Source organism: Ornithorhynchus anatinus, chromosome 14 (assembly GCF_004115215.2).
Source record: "Ornithorhynchus anatinus isolate Pmale09 chromosome 14, mOrnAna1.pri.v4, whole genome shotgun sequence".
Classification (NCBI taxonomy): domain Eukaryota; kingdom Metazoa; phylum Chordata; class Mammalia; order Monotremata; family Ornithorhynchidae; genus Ornithorhynchus; species Ornithorhynchus anatinus.
Genome location: NC_041741.1, coordinates 29,193,648 through 29,212,413, shown reverse-complemented (window position 1 = coordinate 29,212,413; position 18,766 = coordinate 29,193,648). Strand labels below are relative to the sequence as shown.

General features: G+C 37.8%; 1 protein-coding gene across 3 annotated transcripts in view; it reads left to right on the top strand.

Moving 5' to 3' along the window:
• The window catches only part of SLC6A15 (solute carrier family 6 member 15), a 36,506-nt gene extending 18,845 nt beyond the window's left edge, over positions 1-17,661 (top strand). For all 3 annotated transcript variants that reach the window (XM_029079502.2, XM_007670095.3, XM_029079503.2), the window contains 7 exons: positions 756-866; positions 3,544-3,785; positions 3,889-4,081; positions 8,010-8,202; positions 10,019-10,178; positions 12,839-13,001; positions 16,293-17,661. In XM_029079502.2, the coding sequence (XP_028935335.1) occupies positions 756-866; positions 3,544-3,785; positions 3,889-4,081; positions 8,010-8,202; positions 10,019-10,178; positions 12,839-13,001; positions 16,293-16,664 (1,434 nt within the window). In that variant the 3' untranslated portion in view covers positions 16,665-17,661. The remainder of the gene's footprint in view (positions 1-755; positions 867-3,543; positions 3,786-3,888; positions 4,082-8,009; positions 8,203-10,018; positions 10,179-12,838; positions 13,002-16,292) is intronic.
• Positions 17,662-18,766: the final 1,105 nt, after the last annotated feature.

Here is an 18,766-nt window from a genome sequence, read left to right as displayed (position 1 = left end):
GCTGGAAAAGACTGAGAAGAAGCAGCTAGATAGGTAGGAGGAGAACCAGGAGAGAATAATATCTGTGAAACAAAGTTAGATATGATGTTTCCAGGAGAAGAGTCCACAGTGTTGAAGGTGACTGAGTGGTCAAGGAAAATTAGGCTGGATGGAGTAGTGACTGTCCAATTTGGCTAGAAGGAGGTCATTGGTGGCTTTAGAGAGGGCCATTTCCATGGAGTAAAGATTGCAGTGGGTCAAGCAGAAAATTGCAAGAGAGGACGTGGAAGCAGCAAGTGAAGACAATTTCACTCAAAGAGTTTGAAGAGGAATCATAAGAGGGAGGTGGGGCAACAACTAGAGCATATCCTGGGGTCAAGGAGGGCTTTTTGAGGTTAGGGGATACATGGGCACGCTTGAAAGCAGTGTGGAAAGTGCCCTTGTAAAGTGAAGATTGTGGTCAGGGAGGGAAGGAGGGAAGGGTCGAATGTTTTGATAAGGTGTGAAGGGATGGGGTCAGAGCTGCCGGTGGAGGGTGTAGATTTGGAGAGGAGGTAGCAGATTTCCCGAGATACTGCTGCGAAGGATGGGAGAGTTGAAGATGGGGCAGGAAGAGGGTGGATTGGAGAGCAGTAGGGCAGATTTTAGGGAAATCATGCCTGATGATTTCAATTTTTTCAAAGAAATATGTGGCAAAAACTAACAATACCAAATAGTATTGAAAATATAGAAAACTAATGTCAATAATGTTTATCAATTTCTTTTTCTCTTTACAGATCATGTATTTTAGTTCGCTTTTTCCATATGTGGTATTAATATGTTTCCTCATTAGAGCTCTGTTTTTAAATGGTTCCATAGATGGCATTCGTCATATGTTTACCCCTAAGGTATGTGCTTGGTTTCTATTTAATTAAAAAGATGAGACTGAGAGGAATATGTATCCTTAGAAATATTTTGAATTCAGAAATACCCGTTGCATGATCTTTTGCCTTTTTGCCAGTTTATAGATGTAATGGATACCAATCTTTTACTAATCCAGTGTGAACTTTTCAGTCCCTAGCACAAAATGCATCATTCAAACATTAAAAGAAAATGTTTAAATTATGATCTTATAATAAGAATATAATCAATGAGTATGAGAAGCATTTTATATATTTTAATAACTCCCTACTTCCTCACTCTTAGAAAATGTAGGTCTTAATTCTCTCCTTAGTAGTAATAGTAAAAGCATTTTCTGAGAATTCAGTGGGTATGATACATTGTACTGAGTCCTAGGGAAGCATAAAACAAGGAAATGATACATTACCTACCACAAGGGGCTTCCTCAATCAATCATATTTATTGAGCCCTTACTGTGTGCAGAGCACTGTACTAAGCCCTTGGGAGAGTACAATATAACAGAGTCGATAAACACGTTCCTTGCCCACAAAGAGCAGCCTAGGGGGAGCATAAAGGTAATTCATTCATTCAAACATATTTATTGAGCACTTACTGTGCACAGAGCACTGTACTAAGCGCTTGGAAAGTACAATTCGGCAACAGAGACAATCCCTACCCACAGTGAAAATTGTATTACCGTTCAAAACATTTACTTTCTCAAATGACTGCCCATTTGTGAACCAAAATGCCCCTCCCATATTTTCACCATGTGTATAACTTCAAACCACTCATATTGAATAATAATTTGAATTAATATACTATAGTTATTGTTGCAAGTAAAATTTCCATTTATACTATGCTTCGTGCATTAGTATTTTTTGCCTTGGGGACATAATCAGCTATATTGTCTCCTTGGCTCACAGGAAGGCTGGAAATATTTTCTCTCCTCAGGGTGCAGGAGGATGGGCAATGTGGCAAAGAGATATTATAGGGGCAGTAAAACCACATCACAGCACAACACCCATAGGGTAGGGGCCATAGAGAAGCAACCAGATACTGACCAACCTCCAGCATCTGCTCTCATGTTAGAGTGCATAAGGGTAATTTACATAATATTATCTGCCAATATTATTTGGAGGAAGTAGGTAGGGAGAGAGAAGGGAGGGGTCCAGATAAAATACGTTATTACAACACAGTATCCTAAACACCAAATAAAGAAGTTCTGCTGAAAATCTTATGACTCTGGAATGTTATACCAATTGTTGCTTGAACATAAGTATTTTTGAGCCTACTAAAGAGTCTGGTTTTGTATTAGGAGGAGTGCAACACATAGTAATAATCAATATGATGGGTTGTTTCTAAATTGGGGAAGAAAAGATTGGGAACAAGAAATACTGAGAGAGCTGTGTCGATAGCCAAAAACCGATTAGAAATTAAATATAATTTTCCTACAGTACTTTAAAAAAGCATTTTGGCACCACCTAGTGAACAAAAATGAAGCATACTGCTGCCGAGTAGTTCCTCATTTCCAATCACAGATTTAAAATATAACATTCAAGCACATACAGATATGCTTAATGTAAAGTTTCCATGCATGATGTATTAAACTTGGATGAATGCATTGTCAATGATTTAAAGAAATCTATTATTCACATTCTTTCAATTTTTTTGAAGACAACCACAACCAAAGCAAAGCAGAATGCTGATCAAGCTCATGAATTCAGGCAATTGTTTGAATTCATGGCTGTCTGGATTTACTGGAAAGTTTTTTGTTTATTTAACTACCTAACATTGATCTTTGTTTTTTCATATTAGATGTGCATTGGAATTTTGCAAATGGAGTGCACCATGATTAGAAAAAATATAATCGGCAACCCCATTTTAAATTTCCATTTTACTAATTTTGTTTGGAAAATACATTGCTCAGAGCCAAAAAATGGAAAGCATAGGGAGAATAGAGAGACAGAATAAAAGATAATACTAATTACATTTATGGCAATTATTAAGCACTTGCGTGCTAAGCATTGGGGGTAGAATGCAGACTTAGGACATCGGACAGTCCCTGTCCCACATGGAGCTCACACTCTATCTGTCCCCATTTTACAGCTGAGGAAACTGAGGCCTGGAGGAGCTAAGGGATTTGCCCATGGTCTCAGAGCAGGCTAGTGGGAAGAGATGGGATTTGAGCCTAGGTGTCTTAATTCTGAATCCCACACGTTTTCCACTAGGCAATGCTGCCTCCCCTAACTTCTGAAATCAACAATATCCACCCAGTTCTCCTATTACTTGAAGACTGTGATCTTGCAAAATTTCAACTGAAGGAAAACTCACCCATTGTGATACTGTGCATGCGCACACACACACACAAACACAAAACCCTCTACCCCTGCCCCCCCAATTTCACCTGAATCCAGGCACACGCTATCAAACACAATTACATTGTGGGATGAACATTCCCTATTTCCCTAAACACATGCTAGTCAAACTGCATAGTGAATAATACCTGGTATGGCAAAACTGAGTGTACCTGTGCTTAGTTTACTGCACACTTTCCACTCATATTTCAGTATCTTTTGTGGTAGAAATGTGATTTTTGACTTTAATCATTGCAGGAAATCTTTGCACATTGTGTATCTAGAGAGCCGTATCTTGCAGCTGACTTCTATTATGTCTAATTTTAAACAGCTTGAAATAATGCTGGAACCCAAGGTCTGGAGAGAAGCCGCTACTCAGGTGTTCTTTGCCTTAGGGCTTGGATTTGGTGGAGTCATTGCCTTTTCAAGCTACAACAAGAGAGACAACAACTGCCATTTCGATGCTGTCCTGGTGTCCTTTATCAATTTTTTCACTTCTGTCCTGGCAACTTTGGTGGTGTTTGCTGTTCTGGGCTTTAAAGCAAATATCATAAATGAAAAATGCATTACCCAGTATGGATATTCATTTCCTTTATGTTATGTGAGCATAATTTACTGACAAGAATATACCTACAGTAATCATCAATCACAATCACTGTTTTGTTCTATTTTTCAGAAACTCGGAGAAGATTTTAAGGCTTTTGAAAGTGGGCAATATTAGCCAAGATATCATCCCCCATCATGTCAATTTTTCAGATATTACTGCCAAAGATTACCATTTAGTTTACGGCATAATTCAAAATATCAAAGATGAGGAATTTTCTGCTCTTGGTCTTAAATCTTGTAAAATTGAAGATGAACTTAATAAGGTCAGTGGGATAGCTATATAAGACAAATTACAGATGTCTTTTTTGCTGGTTTTGTTGTGGTTTCTTTTTCCATTTGTTTTAAGCTCACTTTCCTAGAGACTCATCATTTCTTGCAGTTTCAACTACTACTTTTATGTAGGTGACTCTACATTCACGTTCAAAATGAATATCACTGAGGTTACTCTCTAACCTCAAGTTAGGTTGAAATTAGGGCCAGCCTAGGGATTGTGGTGCTTATGCAGGATAATCGAGACAAGTCCTAGGTACCCACGCTGATCAAAGGTTCCTTAGGAGCCAGATAACATTATTTAGTCTGATCAGACTATGGCCTGATTCTAACAAGTTCCAGTCTCCCGAAGGGGATGGAATTCTTGTCAAGTGGAGGTTGGCATATCTTCCCTTGATATATGTCCAGTCTGAGTAATGGCCTCTTCAAGTAATTACAAGGTTTCACCATAGTGTTGTTTCTGATAAGAGTTGCCAGATCTGTTTGATTAATACTGAGTGGAATTTCTTGTGTGGGTACATAAATAGGTGATAAACTTTGCCAATTATGTTGACCATGCATGTTGAATTTTTGTCTTCCCTTCTGGCTTACTGTGGACTTGGTCTGTACTTCTTAAGCACTTTGTTACTCATCCTGTCCCCAACCCTGCATCAGTTATGTACATATCCTTCTAATCTGTTGTTCCCCATGTCTGTAATTTTTTTTAATGTCTATCTTCCCTACTAGATTGTAAGCTCCTTGAGGGCAAGGATCATGTCTACCAACTCTAATGTATCGTACTCTCCCAAGTGCTTAGTTCAGTATTCTGTACACAGTGTTTAATAATCATCATCGACGGATTCATCAGACCAAAAGGAGATATTTTAGCACAGGGTTACATGATTGTGCTTACATAGGCAATCATCCCACACCTCCCACTCCCACCTTTGTTTCATCTTCCCTCCAGCCTCACATTTCTTCCTGTCTGCAGGACAACCTACTCACTGTACCTCGATCTTGCCTATCTCACCACCGATCCTTCACCCTTGTTCCGCCTCTGGCCTGGAATGTCCTCCCTTTTCATTTTTGACAATTACTCTCCCCACCTTCAAAACCTTATTGAAAGCACATTTCCTCCAAGAGGCCTTCCTTGACTAAGCCCTCATTGCCCTCTTTCCCTACTCCCTTCTGAATCACCCTTACTTTCTCCCTTTATTCAGCCCCTCCCAGCCCCCAGCATTTATGTACCTTTCTGTAAATTATGTATTTTAATATCTTTGTCCCCTCTGGACTGACAGCTCAATGTGGACAGGGAAAATGGCTGTTATATTGTTGAGATGTGCTCTCCCAAGTGCTTAGTTTGGGATGGATTGATTGACATCTTGGACATCCCTCTACCTCAAGCTTTGATGAACTCATCTTCTCTCCTAAACCCTTAACAACTTCTAATTTCCCCATCATTCGCCTTTTACGCTGTAAATCTTGTGGTCATCTTTGGTTTCTCTTATTGACTTCCATGTAATCTCTAATGTCTGTGATTTTATCTAGCAGTATTTCACAGATTCATCCCTTCCCTTTCTTTTACATAGCTGTGATAGAAACCCTAATCGCTCATGACTGGGTTATTTTAATAGTTTTTTTACTGGTCTCCCTACCTGTCTCTTTTTTTCTGACAAATGGTAGTAAAATTGAACTCTTCAGCAGGATATTGGCATAGTTCAACCCTTAAACAAAAACTATGTTTTGTAGATCCTTTGCTGCTGTGATATTTTGTCTTTTTTGTTGTTTTTAGGCTGTTGTCTTTTCTCTGGCATGGGAATTACACATAGGATTAATCCCTGTCGTTTTAATTTTTCAGTGTCCCTGATGAGTAGAGAGTGTTTTTGTTCTGCCCTATCATCACTGTTGCTATGGATAGCTAACACTTTTGTCAACACTGTAGGGATTACTTATTTTATTTTCAAAATGTACCCTTCACCAAACATATACAAAACAGAAGACATATATAAGGTTCATGACCCCCCAGGACTTGATTCAAAGATACACAAAACGTACAAACACTCTATAGTTCAGATCAATGGCCAGTTTACTTCAATATACTGGGAATATTTATGCTGCCAACATCATGCTGATGATTTACAATTCAGTGTTCATCTTGTCTACAGTCTTCACGATTTCATAATTAGTCAACCCACCAATCATAAGTAATTTTAGTGTTCACAGCACTGTACTAAGCACTTGAAACATACTGTTGTAGTAAAATGTATGTAGTATGTTGGAGTAGTATATATAATAACTGTCTTCAAGAATCTTCCAATCTAATACTAATGTTCAATTAAAAGGCATATGTTCACACTTTGTCCTAACAAGGAAAAGTAGAACAAATTAAAATTACAAATACCATGATCATTTATTGAAAATTAACTTTAAACAGTTTCTTTATACTCAAATATTAACCATTTAGCAGAAATGTTCTTGTTCATTTCAGAATATGATAAGGGTGTGTGAGGAGTTAATGACTCAGATAAAAAATAGGTCCCCACCAGATTTAAATAAATATGTAATCAGCAATTTTTGTTACCACAAATTTGAACAAGTGTCCTCTTGCTTTTTTGAACAGTTTTAAGCTTCCAAGATACCTCCACAATTGTCCCTAATAACATAATTCTGTTTGGCATTATGGATTTTTTAATTAAAAAAAAAGATGTATGGAATTGCCTGCAGTATTGACACATTAGTGTGCTGGTGATGAATATTTCAATAAGAAAGAGGTTTGTTAGATTTAAAATCAAACTAGATTTCTGTTTACTGCCAGATTCCATCTGATTTTCCAAAGGGGGAAAAATCCAGTGGTAAAATATCCATGTGATGAATATATTAATCAAAGAAGTTATTCTTAGAGTAGATTCACTACTATATAATGGTTATTTGTGGAGTTACTGAATGCATTAAAATCAAGAATTCTTTTGGGAAAGAGTTTGGCAAGTTATTGATTCTTTACACCTCAAGATTTCTTAGTCCTGTCCATACTTTCTGATAGGACATTACCTTTTCCAGAAAATTCTGTTTTCTTAAAGTTTGATTCTAGTCAACAGTCATTAGAGTTTCCAGATAACCTGTTAAACTTGTGGTAGGGTTCAGAAGATGTCAGTTTTGTAACTGTAGAACTCAATTGTCTGCTTGGGGTTACACTCGAAAGACAGGCTTGGACTGATCACAAACAGTAATTCCTCTGAACTCCTGACAGGAGAATTTTACAAATGATATTAATCGTGTCTAATAATGCTGCTGCCTCCTGTTGCCAAATTAAAGTAATCATTGAGAAATAAATACATCAGCTCCATTCATTACAGAAAGGCAAAAGTACTCAGAGAAATGGTAGACAGTGACTCTTGGGGAGTTTTAGGTTCTCCTGGATTTAGTCTTTTTGGCATTCCCATGTTTCATCTAATTTTCAAAACTTTGTTATGAATACTCTGACATTTTGTACTTATTGGTGAGTCTAATTGGAAGGAAAAAAGGCAAAACATTTTACATTGGCTGGAAATTGTATCAACTGGAAATACACTTAGCAAAGGATCTTAAAAGAAAAGCTATATGACAAAGTATGGTCCCCCAAAGATAAAAAGATAAAAGTAGGACTTCCTTTTCATCTTGTCTAGCTTAAAAAACAAAGTGAGGGGTCTCTCACAAAAATGGTTAGGGGGAGGATGGTAAAGTCTTGCTTAATGTCCTTTGAGGAGAAACAAGCAATTTGGATACATATCGCCACATTAAATCTAGTGTCCTGTGACTAAGAAAATAATTTCATGGGTTTATGGTTGGTATTCATGCAGTTATTCAATTTGTGATTGACTGGCAAAATTTACCAATTGACCAGTCCAGGTCAAGTAAGCACTAATCCACTGAAATTTGTTATGTGGCTTTGATTTTTATCTACAGGCTGTTCAGGGTACTGGTTTGGCATTTATTGCCTTTACAGAAGCAATGACACATTTCCCAGCTTCACCCTTCTGGTCGGTCATGTTCTTCCTCATGCTGGTAAATTTAGGACTCGGCAGCATGTTTGGAACGATTGAAGGAATCACCACTCCTATCGTTGATACTTTCAAAGTGAGAAAAGAAATTCTGACTGGTGAGTTTTTACTTGTGTTGGTGGGTGTTCCTTTGACTAATTTTTTAAAAAACAACCAAAATTTTTTAAAAATAAAACCTTTTAAGACAGGTGAAAGGTTTGGGGAGAGAGCAAACTATTATACTTTAACTTATCCAGTGCACAAAAATAAGATGAGAGTTGGTGAGGAGGAATTTCAATCCGTGAATTCATACAACCCATCCAAGATATTTGGTCAGGAATGGGAGTGACAGATGGAGAGTGCAATGGGAACCACAGAAAGTGGTTTTAGTACAGAAGAGACTTTGGCAAGACTGAAGAAGAGAAGGATCCAGTGGAGAACAAGGGGCTGATGATTACAATAGGGAGAAAAAAGGACTGAGAGCAAGAGTTTTGAAGAAATGAAAGCGAAGACTTGTTCAAGGCAAATATGGAAGGGATAGGTTGTGAGCAGGTAAGAGACCTCAGCATCAACCTAACCTGGATGCTCCAACAATAATACAGATATTTCTATTCTTCTGATTGAAAACAATGTTTTAAGAGACTAAGCACTCTTGATACCATAAGGAAAATTACAAAATGGGAAAATAGAGGCAATTATCTAGATATTTCACATTAAAAAGAACACACCAATTGTCTATTTCAGATATTTTTTGCTTTTCTGTGGAAGAGAGGGGTGGAGAGAGGGATGGACTATGCCGCTAAACTATTATATACAACAGAACACTAATTTTCTTCAGTTAAGTAAAAAAACAAAACAAAAAACAAAGAATTGTCCACACAATATTTAGGAACGAGTGAATAATTATACCAAATATATATATATATATATATATATATATATATATATAGGCACCATGGATATTGTAGTGTTTCCAGTCCTTTGCTCCCATGAAATTCTTCTTAGCTAGCCTTTATCCAGGCCTCTTAGACAGGGCTTTGAAGCACCCACCTCAGCTGTGACCTTGCCACCTAACTGCTGAGCCCCATACTGACACCTTCACTGTTGATCCATGCCCACAGGAGCATAGATTTTTCCGAATTTCACTGATGAGTAGTCATTTAAGTTGAAATAAGGAGAAAGGATTTAGATGGTGATAAGGGACAGATTAACCTTGCAGTAGGGAAGAAATTGCTCCATAAATTTCCCCTCTTCTCTAGGACCCTTCAGGGTTAGGAGAAATCTCAGTAAGCCTCACATGTCCACTGAGTTCCCTCATTTCTGCCTTGATGCTCTAACTAGCTCTGAGCCAAATAGCTGCTTAGAACCACTTATAAGAGCAACTCAGAAAGCCCTTTTGGCCTTCTAAGGGACCTAAAATTCAGCTTTGTTCCAAGTCATCCAGCACCCTTACCCTGACTATAAACAATTTTATGTCCATCAATAAATAATATTTATTGAGCCCTTACTGTGTACAGGACACTGTACTAGGTATTTGTCAACAACTAAAGCTATGTAATTGTATTCTTTAAGCATTGATGTGAGGTTCTGCAAGTCTGAGTTAATTTGAAAAAGATGATTTCATATTGGGGGTCGTGAAGTGCTTCTTTAATTTTTAATGTCTTGCTCGATTCCACCTGCTTGTCTTTCTGTTAGGGTTGAGTGTTTTGCATCACTGGAAATCTCACTTCAAGGGTTTTTTTAAAAAAATCTGTTGGTTTATTTTGAATTTACTGCAGGAAAAAGTCAGAAGGATAAGAAGGAAAATCATTGTAAATCTAGATACAAAACAAATGATGAATTTAAAATAGAATCATGTTTTGGCTATTTCATGATGGCACTGATAAATAGATGACTGACTACAATGTTTTTCCATGTCACTTTTTTTGTCTGCAGTTGTCTGTTGTCTTCTGGCATTTTTCATTGGCCTGATATTTGTGCAGCGCTCTGGAAATTACTTTGTTACTATGTTTGATGACTATTCTGCTACCTTGCCCCTGTTAATTGTAGTCATCTTAGAGAATATTGCCATAGCACGTGTTTATGGCATTGACAAGTAAGTAAGAAATGTCTGTTTTCTTTCAATTCATTTGGATTTCCAGTACTTATACTAGAAGATTCTTTGACCTCATCAGTTGATCACAGTGAGGAGGGAAATTTCATCACAGTGAGGAGGGAAATTTCATTTTCCACTTATGCCTGATCTTACTATAGAATTCTCTGGAGGCAGGTGGATTCTCCAGTTGGGAAATTAAGTAGTAAATAATCTTAGTTTTTAGAGAATTTCTTCAAGGTTGCTGAAGTGTATTAACCCTTTAGTCTCAAAATTAGATTAAAAAATGGCATCAATTCAGTGACTGAATGCCATGAAATAAATGTTTTTGAGCAGGACAGACAGACAAAAGACAGACCTAAATTTCAGTCCCTCCATGGGCTTTTCTCAGCCTGCTACCCCAGAGGTCAAGGAAAGAAGTGACTGGAGCAGAAAAGCAAGATTTGGGAATGAAAGAGAATGGGAACCTGAACAGGAACAAGTGGGGAGTGGAAGCAAAGAGAGAAAAGTGGGGTGTGAGGGTCATGCTCACTGAAATAGAGTCAGTTCCTTTCCTGACATCAGCCACCATGTTTCCTTTCTCTACTGCTAACAATCCTATCATCCTTGTGTCAGCCTCTCTAGATTCCAGCTCCCCACACAGAGAATCCCAATTTGGTGGAAATTTTTAACAACCAGAGGCTAATTTGCAATTAACCAAATGCCTTTCTTTGATAACAGAGACCAGACTCATAAGAATAGTTAACCTGATCTGCTCAGACGATTGCGTATATGAAGGCCTGTATTAATCATTCTCCTCTTGTGATGGTTTCAAGCCAGACACCTACCTCTTATCCATATAAACCGTATTTATAAATACAGTATCATCCTCAAACTACCCAATTCTGGACCCCTGTTCCATTCTGGAGACTCAGGGCTGTTTAGGTCAGGATTCATTCATTCATTCAATAGTATTTATTGAGCGCTTACTATGTGCAGAGCACTGTACTAAGTGCTTGAAACGATGAATACTGAAGAGTAGCTCAACTCCCAGGGTGAGCCAAAAACAACACAATGGCTGAGGAGACCTCTGGATAATGTCAGCCTATCACCATTAACGTCATAATCATTTGAAAAACACCTACTGGTCATTTCAGGAGGGCTAGTCCTGTCAGCAGATCCCTTCCCCTTCTCTGATCCCAGTTTTTCCTAGTTTCCAGATTGAACCCTGAAGCTTTCTCTGAACTACAACATTCTACTCTCCTGTTGGCAGAGCAAAATGAAAAGCATTTAATGCATTTGCCAGGTTGTGACATTAATCATTTCTTAAGCCCTAAATCCTAGCCTGGGGTCTCCAACATTTAGGTGGAAAAGTGGGAAAGCCCCGGATCTGGAATGGGTGGTTGTTAATATTGAAGCAAAGACCTTTGCCTTCAGGACAGAGTCAAAAGAGAAAATACATAAGCACTGAATACAGTGTTCTGCACCTAGTAAGAGCTCAATAAATACCACTGACTGATGACTATTATTGCTCAAAAGTGCTGAAGGAGCCGAGTGGTCTTAAGCCTTATGCAAGGTCTGAAAATCCTAGGATATCTTCCCACCGGCAACAGCAATACTCCCTATACAGTAAAACAATTCTAAGAAAAGCTTTTGCATGCATAGTCCTCTGACCACACAGTTTCTAAATTCGGACTCCTGTATGAATTTGATTAAGCAAGCAAGGGATGCCATTCTGAGAGCAGTAATAATTAAGCTATACCATAGGATCCCACTAGAACTTAAGAATGAGTCTTTCACCCCAGTTTTCTCCACTGAATTCCTTTTGTCTCCCTACTATGCTTCCACTTCTCTTTCTTACCATCCTGACTGCCATACAAGAGATAGTTCATGGGTGACATGGAATTCTGAATCAGAGAATTTGGAGGTATAGAGAGAAAGTTTAGGGGTTAAGGAAATGGTAAACAGTGAAGAAAGGGAATAATTACTTTCTTTTGAGAAGAAATTTGAAGTTTTTCCCTATATATGCAGACTCATAGCTAATGGACAAGCTATTAAATATACACAGGAAGCAGCGTGGCCTAGGGGATAGAGCAGGGGTCTGCGTGTCACAAGTACCTAGATTCTAATCACAACACTGTCATTTGTCTACTATGTGACCTTGGACAAGTCACTTCATTTCTTTGTGCCTGTTATTACATCTGTAAAATGGGTAAGGCTATAAGCCCCATTTGGGACAAGGACTCTGTCCACCTGATTAGCTGGTATCTACCTCAGTGCTTAGGACAGTGCCTGGCACATAGTAAGAGTTTAATACCATAAAAAAGTATAAAATTCATGTACTGCATTTTCTTAGCCAGTGCCGCACATGCATTTCTAAATTTCATTTGCAGACACTTTATTGCAGTGTCAAAAAATCACCATACAAAATTATGTCCATATTACTTTAAAAAGCATTTTTTTCCTCTGTCTAGTAGCATCTTTAAGGTACAGCTAAAAATGTAGGCAATGCAGAAAAAGTGCTATACTATTTGGGAGGTAAAAAACTAACCTTTGTATTTCTACATTTCTTTTTACATGCTGGTTCATTAATGTAATGCATTCTGTTGCCTCAGTGAAATTAGACGGTCAAATACTACTTATATTGGATCAAATGTTGTTTCTTTTATCTTATTTGTCTTTAGGTTTATGGAAGACTTAAAGGATATGTTGGGCTTTTCTCCAAATAAATATTATTATTACATGTGGAAATACGTTTCTCCACTAGTATTGTTATCCCTACTTGTGGCTAGCATTGTCCAAATGGGATTAAGTCCTCCTGGCTATAATGCATGGATTGAAGATAAGGTAAATTGCAATTTTAGAAGTTGTACTTAACAATCATTTGAAAGATTAGAAAAACTAGAAAAATCTGTCCTTAATCACATTTCTGTTCGGTAGGTAGAACTGCCTTTAAGTGAAACAGGTGTCCTAAATACAAGAGCACAGGCCCGGTAGTCAGAGGACCTACGTTCTAATCCCAGCTCTGTCATTTACCTTTTTCTGGGTGACCTTGGGCAAGTCGCTTCGCTTCTCTGTGCCTCCATTTCCTTCTCTGTAAAACGGGAATTCAATCTCTCTTGTTTAGACTATGAGCCCTGATTTACTAAGCACTTATTATGTGTTGGGCACCATACTAAGCACTGGGGTAGACACAGATAATCAAGTTGGGCCTAGTCTATGTTCCAAATAGAGCTCACAGATTTAATCCCCATTTTACAGATGAGCTAACTGAAGCACAGAGAAATTTAATGACTTGCCCAAGGTGACACAGCAGACAAGTGGAGAAGTCAGGCTTAGAACTCCCAGGCCTGTGGTCTATCCATTAGATAATACTACTTCTCTGATTCACATGTATCTATCCCAATTCTTAGCAAAGTGCTTGGTACATAGTAAACTCTTAACAAGTACCACAAGAGAAGTGGTATCCAAAAGGTAGTTGGCAATGACATGTGTAGAGGTGGGGCATAAAGAGTTATGTTCTGTAGAATTGGTCTTGGGATGGATCTGTTAAATGTTTTTATTGACAGAGTTGGCTTAAATGACATGGTACCTTGACAAATGTAGAAAAAAATGGTCTTACAAAAGTACATGGAAATTAAATGGGAAGTAATTGTACGTAAATTCAGTCACTGTCAACATTTGACTGCAAGGGAGAACTACAGTGACTGAATTTTACTCCTTGCAAGGTATAGGGTCATACAATACTCAGATTATTCCCGTTGGGCTGATTAGTTTACTTGTTATCTAAGCTGTACCCTTAGATTCAAAAACCAGCATGGGGTAGAATTATATTTTGGTTGTATAAATATCCTCTCCGCAAAAGTGGATCCTCAGTAAATGTCCATTATCATCACTATCAATACCTATTGACAGATCTTCTCTGGGCAGAGACAGCTGTGTGACCGTGGGCAAGTCACTTAACTTCTCTGTGCCTCAGTTACCTCATCTGTACAATGGGGATTAACTGTGAGCCTCAAGTGGACAACCTGATTACCCTGTATCTACCCCAGCGCTTAGAACAGTGCTCTGCACATAGTAAGCGCTTAACACCTATTACTATTCTAGGTGCTAGAGAGATTACAATCCAAACAGAAGACATAGCATGTGTCTTCAAGTATCTTATTGTCTAAAGGAAGGACAGAGAAGCAGATTGTAGAATTAGGATAGTTTTACCTTTAAAGGTAAAACTGATTAAACTATTTTTAAAAACAGACTAAATAAAGAGACGCTCACATGAGTACATGCAGTAGATGATAGGATAGAATGCAAAGCAGGTAAGGATTAGTCTGGGAATGCTTCCTGGAGGAGGTGGCTTTTTGGTGAAGTTTGAAGGTGGGTGAAAGAAGATATCACATGCTTATGGGTAGGGAATGAACTGTGTTCTCTTCAGGTCCCTTCTAGGTTTCAGACTTCCTAGATGAATTTTCAGACATTTTGATGGGATTTAAATATATTTATAAACTTGAAATGATCCAGTATGATTACTGGTTCTAAAGAAAATAATTTATTTTAAAATAATTACCATATTTGCTTATACAATTTCCTCTACTTTATGACCTCTCCACCAAGCTTTTTGAGAAGGGGATAAAAGATTATCTTTTGTACCACAAAACTAAAAGGTGTGGTATGCACTGGGGTAGAAAAGAGAAGGGTGAGAATGCAGCATTTTAACTCAGATAGGCTTGTGGTGGGGAGTGGGGAAGGACATTTGCTCTTCGAAACAGGCACACTCATAGGGGAAGAAGAAGGGATGATTAATTCACTGAACGCCTGTAGACTAAGTTCCTTGTGAACAGGGATCACATCTACCAACTCTGTTGTATTGTACTTTCTCAAGTGCTTAGTACAATGCTCTGCACACAGAAAGCATTGATCGTCTACTGTACACATTTGGGAGAGTGCAACAGAAATGAGATGCATTTTCAAGTTATTTCTTACCTTTCTCTTCCTTATACTTTCCTTTCCTCCAGCTTTCAATAATTTTCTTTCCAGTTTTTTACTGTTATCTTAAATTGCTAAACAGTTCTCATGTCCTCGTGTACTAGCCTTACCCATTTTTGTTGCAAAAATAAGGCAATTATGGGAGTAAATATGGTAATCTAATAAATTAATTTCATTCTTTTTATACCAGCACTGATTGCTCTGTCTGGATTAAAGCAGAACAACCTTCATTTTGTATCATTAAGAAAATCATTATCAATAATAATTTTATCTGGTTACTAAAATAATGTGCTTTGGAAATATAGCAGGAAAATACTACTTTATTGTGATACCATAATGACTCCACAGTAAAGTTTGTAGTTATTTTGAGGCTAGAAAAGACATACTGGTCTTTTGAAGCAACATGTTCTAGTTCATAGGTCTGGGAGTAGGAAGGATGTGGGTTCTAATCCTAACTCCACTATCTGTCTGTTGGATGACCATGGGCAAGTCTCTTAGCTTCTCTGTGCTTCAGTTATCTCATCTGTAAAATAAGGATTAAGATTGTGAGCCCCACAAGGGCTAGGGACTGTGCCCAATCAGCTTTACTTGCATCTACCCCCATGCTTAGTACAGTGCCTGGCACATACTAAGCATTTAACAAATACCATAATTATAATTATTATAATTATAAACCAATTTTTCAGGCCTACCTGTCTATCCTTTTAGAGAACATTATATAACTCAAAAACATGACTTTTCATATAAATAATAAACACATTCCTAGCTACTACTATCATTTTCCAACCACTGGGAGTGTATCCATTCTTACATAGATGACATATAAGTTTTCCATATATAATAGTTCACAGTAGTGAAAACTCTCTGACCCTGTTGATAATCACTTTGGGTAATTCTAGAAAAACTAGAGATTTCTCTCAGTTTTTCTGGAGAAAGCCTATGTTTTCACCCAAATTGTCTGGATAATTGAAGCTGTACATACCTTCTTATTCTTTCTGTGGCCTGGAATGATTACAACAAAATTAACTTCATATTTACATTCGTGTCCATAAAGTCATTATACAACATTTGAGTGAAAATGTAGTGGTGGGGTGTTTTTTTTAATGCATTTCAGGGTGAGAAGGTTAATCAATTTTGGTTTCTTGTCATTTCCAGGCTGCTGAGGAATTCCTGAACTATCCTACATGGGGAATGGTAGTGTGTATATCTCTAATGGTGTTGGCAATACTTCCTGTCCCGACTGTCTTCTTAGTTCGCCGCTGCAACCTTATAGATGATAGTTCAGGAAGTTTAGCAGCTGTGTCCTACAAGAGAGGACGCATCATAAAGGAGCCTTTAAATTTAGAAGGAGACGATGCAAGTCTTATCCACGGGAAGATACCAAGCGAGATGCCTTCTCCAAATTTTGGTAAAAATATTTACCGAAAGCAGAGCGGTTCCCCAACTCTCGATACTGCTCCCAATGGACGCTATGGAATAGGGTACCTAATGGCGGATATGCCAGATATGCCAGAATCTGACTTATAGCTGAAGACAAGTCATTTGCTTTTATTTGTATCACTGAACATTGGCTCTCCTAAGAGAAGCAATAGGCTTCACTTTCTAGAGTGCGATCTCAGGTGTTCCATGTCTTTAAGATCTTTAACCGTAATGGTAGTAAAATATACATTCAACTCGGACATTCCCTTTGGAATCTTTGGTTTACATTTGCACTGAAGGGATTACAAATAAGTCTTTACAATGACCTAGGTCTTTCATCTTTTCCAGGATTTTTTTAATGCTCTCTGAGAGTGTTTTAAAATATTTTTATCTCTAAAAAAAAAGGTGTTACCTCAGTTTGTAATGACTTCAGAATCTAAGATTATCAACAGTTCACAAATGGTGTATTGTAAAGGTCATCATATTGCCTTCAGGGTAACTTCCCAGTATTAAAAATGAGCTCAAGCAGTTCAAAGAATCTGTGTACTTCTGCACAGTTGTACATAAATGTTATGTAGATAAGTTGTACTTAATTTTGTTAGCGATGATATCCTAGGCAGTTTAGCTGAAGAAACCTGCAAAATATTTTCATATGTAATAGCTGTATAGAGAAATAGAATCAGAAGGGCAAGGTTGGCATTAATGATGAGAGTGGGAGAGATTCTTCAGTGACTTGGGACTATATAAATTGAGGCTGTATATTTTGTGTAAAATATTTGCTTTTTCAGTGTGGAAATGATGATATAAGAGTGGGTCACTCAACACTCTTAAGAATTGTGCAGATTCTGCATTTTTCTATGCTGTGTGCCTAAAAATCTTCTCGATATTTATTGTGGTTCCAAAATTACATATAGTATATATAATATACTCGTAATGTAAATATGTATATTAGTATTCCATGTACTGGTTTAAAACTCTGAAATGAGATGGCTTTTTTAGTCTCTTTGTTGCTTCTGTTTTATGCATAAACAATCTTTTTTTGTTGTTTGTAATTGTTAATAACTCTATGGCATTTTAATCTATGAATAAACAGAGTAAAAATGTTTTAGATGTATTTTTAATGTTTCTCAACTAAGCGCTTTCTCACATATCTCTGGTTGATTCGGGTAATGAGAATTAGCCACACTTTCAACTCAGTTTCTGGTGCAAAATGTCTGTAGGTTTAACCAGGCTAATCATTAAAATGAAAGGAAACACAGGGACATATGGGGTGGACTTCAATGTCATGACATGTCATCTCAGCAGTTATAAAATATAGTGCCATTTCCCAAGTAAACATGAACCCAAAGGGGTTTTTATTACCATAATCCCCCAAACGCTCACTACACAACTCAATGCTGGGCACTTGCCACAAAGACCAAAGGTTAGAAAACCTCAACTTTGGGACTGTCATGGAGAAACCAGATGATTGCTCTTGCTTCCTATAACCTTTGTTATTCACTCTTACATTGAGAACATCAGTGCTTGAGTCAAACTGCCCATTCCAGAAGAGTATTCTACCTCTGAGGCTTACAATTGGATACTTGCACAAAGAATGGACAGTCACTCTCCTTGACACCCACCCTAACGGTAATGGATATACCATCTAATATATATAATTTTCCCCACCTCCAAATTCCTAACCTTCCTTTACTTAGTAGACATACTGTCTGTGCATTTATCCAAACCTCTTAAATACAACAATATTTTCATTCTGCACAGTTTCCTGGCAATGAATTCCATATGCTTTCTCCTTCTGTGTGAAGTGTGTCCTGTTGATCATTTCAAATCTCCTGAGTTCAAACATCAATCGGACTTCATAGTGGTGGTGTAAAATTTGGTGGGCAACATTCTGTGTAACCTCTATCCACACCCTTCAGGATTTATAAACTTCAATTGTGACTCCCATCAGCTTCTATATTTCCAGCCTGAAGAATGCCTTCTTGCCAAAACCAATGGCCTTCATTCCATCCTAATCTGCCTCAACCTCTCAACTGCCTTAGACATTGTCTACCACCCCCTTCTCCTGGAAACATTATCCAACCTTGGCTTCACTGACGCTGTCCTCTCCTGATTCTCTTTACTCTCAGGCTCTTTTGCAGGCTTCGCCTTCTCTCACTCCTACCCCTTAACAGTGAGAGTCCCGCAAGGTTCAGGTGTGGGTCTCTTTT